We start from the raw sequence: 9,987 nt of genomic DNA, 5'->3' as shown, positions 1-9,987 counted from the left end.
AGGATTTCACGGATTCGTGAGCTTCAATTTAGTAAAATATAAACTTTTTTGTGAATGTTTACCTATAAAGTTATTGGTTTTTATATGTAGGATGACAGGTGCAATTTCTGTTTTTTTTTTCAATGTTTTTCAAAAATGTGATTAACAATGTATATGTAATATACTATATTTATTTTTTTTACTTTCGTTTTCTTTACAAAGAATGGCTTATCAGTAGTATCTGGTTATTTTAAGAAAAGGTTGAAGATAGTTATACAATCGAATCATCTCGGGTCTTTCCGTCAGAGGTCGGAAAAACAACCTCTTATGTATTAACATCACCGGATGTTAAAAATTTATACATTTCCTGTTTATTCAAGTATAGGATTTAGTTAGAAGTCCCTTCTATGGTATATTTTAGGTAATATCATGACATTGAATAAAAATAAATTCCATATTCCACAGATATGCATTTATTTCAAAGATCATAAAAAGGGAGGGTTGTCATGGCGTCTACCATATACATTCGAGGTCGTTTTTCCGCTATAGTCGGAAAGGCCCGAGAAGTTGCGATTGGATACTTATATTTATCTTACCCTACTTCTGAAGAGGACACGTAAGCACTGCATTTATTGTAATCTAAATCTACACAATAACCCATTTTAGTTTCAATCAATATGTCAAATTTTTCATTTAAGTTTTTGCTCATTTAAGAGAAATATTTCTGACACTTACATTGACTTTAAGGTTTCGTCAAAGGTCAACATGTCTAAAAAATTATTTTTGCAATAGCTCCAAAACTATATTTGGTATAAAGTCAAAACGTTTACAGTTTATGAATATTTCATTGATTAATAGACAGAAAGTATCATTTGATAACAAATATTTTTAAAAAGATTTTTTTGGAGAAAAATTGTATCAGAAAATGTGCATATTTAAAAAAAATGCACCAACTTTATTCTGTCCTTTTTGTGAAAACCATCATTGCAGAAATAATATATGTTTATCATTGAAGGGCAAGTTGGATGTGAATGGTCTCTGAAAGGCTGTTATTGAAAGCATGACATGTATAAAGACAAGACCCCTTTAGAACCCGCCATATGCAATGTACTTTCACTTTCAAGTCTTAACATTTGGACAAAATAAACAGGGAAAATAACTTTCCAGAGACTATCTAAGTCCAACTTGCCCTTCATTGATAAACATATTTTATTTCTGCAATAATGGTTTTCACTAAGAGCACAGAATTAATTAGTTGCATTTTTTGAAAAATATATGCATTTTTAAGAAGAATTTTTCTCAATTACTATTTTTTCCAAGTATATATATTACCAAGTGAAACTTTCTATCTGTTAATCAATGAAAAATTGATAAACTGTAAAAGGTTTAAATTTATACCTCATATAGTTTTGGGGCTATTGTAAAAATAAATTTTTGAATATGTTGACCTTTGACGAAACCTTAATCAAGTTTGTTTTCTGGTAAGAAAGAATGGATACTTATAACTCAAATAATCGGATACGATCTGACGACTATCTTTTTGTGGCTGCTCTGGATTTTGGGACGACGTATTCAGGGTATGCCTTTAGCTCTAGATCTGAATACAGGGAAAGTCCCCTTAAGATCCACGCCAATCAGGCCTGGAATGCTGGAGGGAGTTCCTTGGCATCTATGAAGACTCCCACCTCTCTTCTTCTGGACTCTGAAGGCGAATTTGTTTCTTTTGGTTACGAAGCAGAAAACAAACATGGTAGTTTGGTGATGGAAGGAGACAGCGACAATTATTTGTTCTTCTCTAGATTTAAAATGAAACACCACAACCGAGATGTAAGTAGTCGTAAAAATTCTTCTTCTTGATAAACCAGTGTTTTCTTGAAGTAAAAATAAATTTACATTTTTGTTATAAAAAATTATAAATGATACACGACGTTATTTGTAGCTCTTAAAAGAAGATACCCCAATTCCTGATATTTCCGGTAAACCATGGCCAGCAAAAGATGTGTTCACAAAATCCATTAAAGCTTTAAAGGACCATCTGATGGACCGACTATCATTGCAGGGGATTGATATTACAACAAGTGAAATTCGATGGGTGCTAACGGTCCCTGCTATATGGAGCGACTCTGCAAAGAAATTCATGCGTAAATGCGCAGAACTTGTAAGTAGTTTGCATTGTTCTTCTTTGTTATTTTGCAAACCTTTACGTTAAAACTCTTTCCGTATTTATTAATCATTTAACAATTTGAGGCTGGGATACCTGGTGAACTGTTGTCTATTGCTCTGGAGCCAGAGGCAGCATCTATATACTGCCAACATCTTCCAGACCATAGAAACTCTGGACATTTGTCCGAAAGAGGGACCAAATATATGATAATAGATATAGGAGGTAAGTTGAAGAGTTGATAAAGTAAGTACAAAACACTTCTGAAATTTAATGAAGTTTTACATAATCTTTGTTACATACCGCCATTGTGCACCTCCTATCTTATTTAGATCGGTCACATATTTAGGGTTCCCCATAACAAAACATGACCTTTGCCAGGGTATCTCTAAGTGAACTCACAGTACCTCTGGTTTTGTTTTAACGTTTGATCCTGACATTTTGAGCGTATTTTGGTCCTGTCCTATATTTAAAAAATCCTGCATCATTTTTAAGTTTTAACATCAAATCTGGATTCTACAATGCAAATTGAACTACATTTAATGAAAAAACTCCGATTAAATTCCATTCAAGTCGAATTAAGCTAGGAACTATATTTTGTGGTGGAAGGTTTTTTAGAAGAAAATGATCAATTTTTCTCCTTTTGAATTATAACAGTACTGTTAATTTTAGATCCCTATTTTTCCATGCTCGGTGCACACAAAGCTGGGGGGTTTTGTTGCAGTGAAATGTGTAATGCTGGTTCTGAAATATCTATTAAATTATTTCTTATGAATTCTTTCAACAAAGTTTGACAAATATAGTAAATATACCCTTTAATCCTGGAAAAAAATTGAGCCAATTTTACATTAAATTGACACTTTTTTAGTAATATCTGAAAATTCACATCATGCACCCCTACTTTTGATGTTCTTTTCTAAATATTCAAGGTAACTTTGAACTATTTGCTTAAAATCAGAAAAAGGTTAAGACTTTAAAATAATTTTCATGCTTATCAAATTTTTAATGCCAGAAATATTACATTTTATTACATGTAGTGCAGAAAGGCCAAATAATTGGTTATGTGAAGCAATGTGAAACTTTTTCTTAGTCACAATTTTAAAGTGTCTTTTTTAAACAGACTAAGAGTTTATTTTGTTTCGTGCTTTAATTGGATAAAATATTGGAAGGAAAAGATTTAAATTTTAATTAAGACACAAATTTCAGTGCAAAAAGTCATATTATATGTACTGTAGCGCCAAAAGAAGCATATTGAGCCCCATTTTTGATTTGAATTTTCATTAAGCTTTGTATGTAAAAACTAAAAATATACTTGGCCAAAAAAGTTTAAGACTTTGAATATCAGGATCGAACGTCGTTAAAGTTAAAGATGATACCCTTAGATTGAATAAAAACTTATTCAAAAACATTATATGGGCTCGCTACGATCTACTGTAAGTCGTTTTAATTCCACGGTGTTAAAATTTCATGATTTCTAAAAAAGTTCCAATCGAGATGGTTTTAATTTCATGCTATAAGAAAATTTCTTACTATCATTTAAACGGTTTTAATAGCTTATGATAGCATTCACGATTGGTTTATTTTCGCAGAAAAATGATGAATCGCGAACATAACGAAATTAAAACCGTCGCGGTTATTTGCCAATCTACAGTATTTATCATCCTTTTTACAATGCGATGAGTTAAACTGAAAAAATAAAATCATAGATTTTATTCAGAATTTCAGTCGTTAGAATGGAAGAAAAATAAATCTTGATGAACCTCTATGTCCTATCTCTGCTGCTTTAAAATAAAATATATTGATATTTTGATGTCTTAACTTCCGTCATTATTAAAAAAAATAAATCAAATTTCCATTTGTTGTTGATGGTTGATATTTGTAACAGGAGACACGCATGTTATCGAGGTTTTCTTATTTTCATTTTTTATTTATATCTTTATTAAAACTACTTTTGTTTTATTTTTTTTAGATTTAGTAGACGTCATTCATGAGTGGAAACTTTTTAGGTTGATAATATTTGTTATCCCTACATTTCATATTCATATCTGTTTAGAATTCCATTTCTTAGACTGTGTATAAACCTTATTGTCTACTCTATTTTCTGTTAGTATTATCTTTCTTAGAACATTTTTTATGTATTTCCTTTATATTTTCATATAAATTATATATAAATCTGGATCAGGTCATGATTGGGAACTTGTGGAATGTTTTAACGACTGGTTTATCAATAACTTCCACAAAAAGTGTTTGTAGGTAGAGCATGATCTTGGGTATCTAATCAAATGTGATACATAAAACCCGTATGCAAGTGATGAGGGTAAATTCCTGTCAGATTTGTATCTTTCATTTTAAAGTCACTGTAAAATATCGAATTGACATATAAAGGAAAGTCTATGAAATATATGGAGATAACGAACGGTACTCAAGCTCAAAAGTCCATCAAACAATACAAAATAGAAACAGAGCAAACACAAATGTCCAAAACATCAGAGGTATATACCATGGAGGAATGACTTTCCCCTGCCGACCGGTCATACCCGCCGTGGGCTCCTTGTCATGAACAGGAAATAACAGAAAAATCCGTCGTTAATTCAGGATGTTAATAATAGACTAACAATCAATATGAAAATGTCAGTCAGCATTTGACTCAATAAAAAATTGTATTTGCTGACAAGGTCAGTGTATCGACTATAAAACTTACAAAATGATAACTTTAAACGGGACTGCTGATATTTTTTTCATCAACTTGTCTGTCAGTGATTTACTTCGTTTAAAGCCGCTTCATCCGAAACAGGCACATATTATCTTAAACAATAAAAGTATGTCACTACATAGATAATATATAATTAAGTCATTATTTGCTCCTAATATACATTTTAGAATACACTTCATTTCATCTGTATAGTGAAACATGTGAAATACAAGTAAATTATATTTAACTCCTACAGTTCAGAATTTAGCTTTACACTGTAAGTCTTTCTCCCACTACTATTATTAAGTATTTAGAATCTTTAGGAGCTCAAATTGAGAGGAAATATAAAATTTGACTTTTCCTATATCTTAAACTGAAAGTATTATTTACAGCCGTTTTTAGCCAACTGAGCAATATGAATACATTACAAGGTTTTCATACTTACATCTAAAACACTCTTAGTATAGAAAGACATTATCTCTTGCGTTGTGAGATAAATAAGTCGTTGTTGCAAGAGCCATCTCATTTTAAATGTGTACAATATTAATTCAGTCATCAAAGTCCATCATCTTTGTAATTTACACTTCTCGCATTCAGGTAAGTAGAAAATTTTATTTCGTAATTTCAATTTCTACGGAAATGTTTTGATGTTGGTGGTGATTTTTTTTTATATTTAATACAAATATAGTCCTTTTGTTAAATACATGTATATCATCACTGAAAAGCATACGTATACATGTACCTGCAAGAGGGATTTTTTCATTTTTATATAGGATAAGATCATGAAGATAGATTACGCGGAATCGACAAGTAACATGACAATAAAAAGAGTTGCTGAATATTGCTTTATTACTCGAGTATAAACATTTTACACACACAAAAATCTGCGCTTATTAACTGGTGCACCGCTTAGTGTTAACTCTGTTGTTGTTGCATCACGAGCCCGAACTAAAATGAAAAAAATAGAGGGCCTTCCGAAAGGCGACCTTCTTTTGCGTGATCTGAACTAGCATTAGCCTTAGTAATATCCTAAGTCATGATATATCATTTAAAAATTAAGAAATTAACTGAATATAAGCCCTAGTAATTTTTATTTTAATATGCATATTTACAGAATAAAGGAAAATAAGATATTTTTAAAGATTTTTTAGAGGGCTAGTGTGTACACTTTGTTGCGGAAAAAATGCTCGGGTTTGTTCTTCATGAGTTATACATGTAAGCGATAAATTTAATTTTTCGAAGGTGATTTCACGCAATGTAAACAAAGGATTATTTTTTGTGTGACCTAACAAAAATTATTTTGTTAACTTTTGAATTTTGATATCTTTAAAAAGAAAAAGACTTTGGGGATATAATTTGACAAAAGTTAAAATAATTTATGGACAATTATTTTTCAAGAAGAAAAACGAATATATTTTTTTAGTGATTAGAATCGGACCAAGCGGCTTTAAGAAATTGCACATACGTAGAGCATGCTCTTGCGTATCGAATCAACTGAGAGATATAAACTCCGTATGCAAGTGATGAAGGTATATTGCTGCATAAGTAAGGGAAGTTGACTATTGAAAAGTTAAAGTCATCACAGTTAGCAAAGACCTTGGTGTTAGATTACCATTAACGTCTTTTTCAAGAAAAATATCCAAATATGAAACAGATGTGTCAGACTCTGTGGTATCATTTATTTCAAGCTCACCGAGATATTATTGAATATCGACGTATATCTATATCTATATCAATATCTATATTGTGAAGTGATAGTTCATCATCGATATATCTTAATGATGAGTTTAAGGCCACATAAATTAAAATGTTAACATATTTTACAGTGCAAGGAACTAATTCTGTTACAGAAATAGGCATCAGCATAAACAAAATAAGCATCAGCATTTAAAAAACAGTCAATTAATTGTAACATTGTAAATATTACATTTAGTTAACAGTCTTAGATACCCCTTAGGGCGAAAATATGTTTTTAAAAAAATTTGAAGAATAGATATACTATACAATTATTGTTGTTTTTGAGGTGAATACAATGATTTAGCCATCTGAGGAGTACAATATTCACCGAGCCCGGAGGGCGAGGTGAATATTGTACTTCGAAGATGGCTAAATCATTGTATTAACCGAAAAAACAGCAATAATTGTTTTATTATATGATTCACTGATAAAATGATAAAGCTCATTACTTGTTTGCAATTAATTCAGTCCTATCCAAATACAAAAGAGAAGCAGAATTAAAATGAAAATAAGCCTTACCAGTCGTATCAATTTGAAGTTTTTTTTTTATCAATTTTAGTTGCCATGAAAAAAATATGTCAGTCTTTTTTATAGGATAGATTTTCAAAGGAAGGAGTAATATCAGGGAAAACTGACTGCCAAAAAGTAAAAATTGTTGTTCAGTAGAAGTGTTGGAGGATTGTCCCTGCATCCCCACTCTTACCACCATCACCCGAAAATATATATATTCGCTTATGTTTTGTTCACATGAAAAAAGTCATAGTCGTTTAAATAGCTTTCCAAAACAATTTGTATCAATTTAGAATTTCCTGATCTATTTTTAGATCAATGTAGAGGAAATAAATCCTTGTATTGACCTGGAACGTCACGTGCAGGTCAATACAACGTAGTATTTTTCTAACATAGTTGGATCTCAGCCAATCAGAGAGATGGAAATTATTCAATCATATAATAAATGTATTTATCTTTTAGTTTTTGGAAACCCCTTTTCAAGAACTTGATATTTGTTACTTTATTAAATATTAGTTTTCCTACTTTGAAACAAACACACTACCACTCCACCAACACTTTATTTCTCAACCTCATCAAAAATAAAACGAACCAGGGACTCGTGTTTGAGTATCAAAGTATCTTACTTTAATTTGATATCATTGCAGGCGGGACTGCTGACATCACTGTTCATGAAAATCTGGGTGATGGTCGATTAAGAGAGCTCCACGCAGCAACAGGTGGTGCATGTGGAGGAACGGCGGTGGATGCAGAGTATAATAAAATGCTGACTGAAATCTTGGGAAACAAAGTAATGAAAAAGCTTGCTAAACACGATGTCAACGAATATCTTGATATTTTTAGAGTTTTTGAATCCGCTAAAAGGCTTATGAGGCCAGATTCTGATGGATGGACTCGATTGTCAATTCCATATGCTACAGTGAATGACCTTTGCGAAAGAGTTCACAATATGACACTCAAGGATATGTTTCAAAAGTCATCTTATGCGGAAACTGTTGTCCTCCAGAAAGACAAAATTAACATTCATTCAAATATCATGAAGAATTTTTTCAAACCTGCCATAAAAGAGTTAGTTATGCATATTAATGAAATCATGAAAAATGAAAATGCAAAATGCATTACAAAGGTACTGTTGGTTGGGGGGTGTGCAGAATCAAAAATATTTCAAAATGCCGTTGCCGAAGCCATACCTAGCATTCAACTAATCGTCCCCGAAGAAGCAGGGTTGGCCGTTTTAAAAGGTGCTGTGATTTTTGGCCACAACCCAAAAGTAATCAAATCTAGAATTCTTCGCCATACTTACGGGACGAAAATTACACCGGAATTCGAGCGAGGGATTCATCCACGAGAGAGATTAGTGCAGTTGGCCGGAGTTGACAGATGTAAAGATGTCTTTCATACCATAATATCTGCGGGAAGTGAAGTTGAAATTGATCAAATAATAACAGAGACATATTTCACTGCCTGTGCTTTTCAAAGCGCTGTCGAATTTTCTTTTTATTCCTCCTCTAAGACGACTGTGCGGTACATTGATGACGACGGCTGCTTCCTTTTAGGTAGTATGAGAGTTGAACTCCCATGCATTACTATTCAGCAACAACCAATTATAGTCCAGTTTTGTTTTGGAAGTACCGAACTCACTGTTACTGCGAAGGACATATTTACAGAAATGCCATGCAAATCATCGTTTACCTTCAACGAGGAAAGTTAGTAACAATGCCAAAAAGGTTCCTCTCCTATTCAGACATGAAATTCAGACTGCCGTTAAATGCTTTATTTATTTACTATATTTTTTCATAATTATGGATGGGAGAAGTATTTACTCAAAGTGTATTACGAGTTGTTTCCATTTGTAGAATAAAGATTCAATGTGTTTATACTTTGATTAGAAACAAAATCATGTGGAAATTTCGTGTTGAGTACCTTAATGATAATTTAATAAATGTAGATTATTTGATCAGGTCTTAATTTAATTGTCTATTTTTTTTGCACTCAAATATTACGATAAAATCTGAATTAAAAAGGACAAAACAAACTCTTGTTTTTATTTTTATCAAAGGCTAAAGTAATCAAGTTTGGCTTTGAACAACTGAATGAATATTTTTCACAGAGATGTTCATAGAAGCTCATTTCGATTTGAGTTTTTGAAAATTAGATTTAGTGATCCACTGATTAATTGAAATTAGAAATATTGTGTTAAGTTTAAACATTTCATTGAAAAGTAATTTTGCCATTTTGCACAGGGTTTAATCTTTATTTAGTCATAATTTAGGAATAATCATTCTGAAAAGAAAATGTCTACGTATGTAAGCAGACCTATTTTTTGTTTTCATATGAAGCAGAATTTGTTAAGATACTTATACGCGAAAAGAAGAAAACACTTGCTTTGATCTTCAACTCGACATTTAGATAAATTGACAACGACGTATTATCAATTAAAAAAGGTTATTTCTATTCTTATATGGATACGATATACCCCGGTGAGCTTGAATTTAAAGATACCATAGAGTCTGATACGAAAGCCCAGAAGGCTCATTCGAGATTCAAGATGAAAGTAGATGAGTCTAAATTAGATGCAGAACTATATAGCGTAATGGTGTTATATTTTAGTCTCTGACCATAGCTTTATGGCCAAAGACTAAAATATACTCTTATCAAACCTTATATAACGCTACAGTTCGATTCAGCAGTCAAGTCTCACTGCACAAGTGTACCCTTTATAAATGTAATGGAATATATACCCTTAAATATTTGTGCAGTTTACGACTCATTAAATTTCATATCTAATTATAATCAAATGCAACATTCTCCATCAGCAGTGATCTGATTTAATAAAATTAGTTGACCTACTTGCTACGCAAGTCAACGATAAGACCATATAATATTCCATATATACGTATTTACTATT

At 31.7% G+C, this 9,987-nt stretch overlaps 1 protein-coding gene across 1 annotated transcript in view; it reads left to right on the top strand.

Moving 5' to 3' along the window:
* Positions 1 to 1,470: 1,470 nt before the first annotated feature.
* LOC134244193 (uncharacterized) overlaps positions 1,471 to 9,987 on the top strand; it is a 32,540-nt gene continuing 24,023 nt past the window's right edge. The window contains exons 1-3 of the mRNA XM_062726462.1: positions 1,471 to 1,806; positions 1,919 to 2,137; positions 2,227 to 2,365. Of these exons, the coding sequence (XP_062582446.1) occupies positions 1,471 to 1,806; positions 1,919 to 2,137; positions 2,227 to 2,365 (694 nt within the window). The remainder of the gene's footprint in view (positions 1,807 to 1,918; positions 2,138 to 2,226; positions 2,366 to 9,987) is intronic.

This window comes from Saccostrea cucullata, unplaced genomic scaffold (genome assembly GCF_032062105.1).
Source record: "Saccostrea cucullata isolate Sc308-1 unplaced genomic scaffold, CSIRO_AGI_Scuc_v1 ctg512, whole genome shotgun sequence".
Classification (NCBI taxonomy): domain Eukaryota; kingdom Metazoa; phylum Mollusca; class Bivalvia; order Ostreida; family Ostreidae; genus Saccostrea; species Saccostrea cuccullata.
This window is presented reverse-complemented; position numbering and strand designations above follow the sequence as displayed.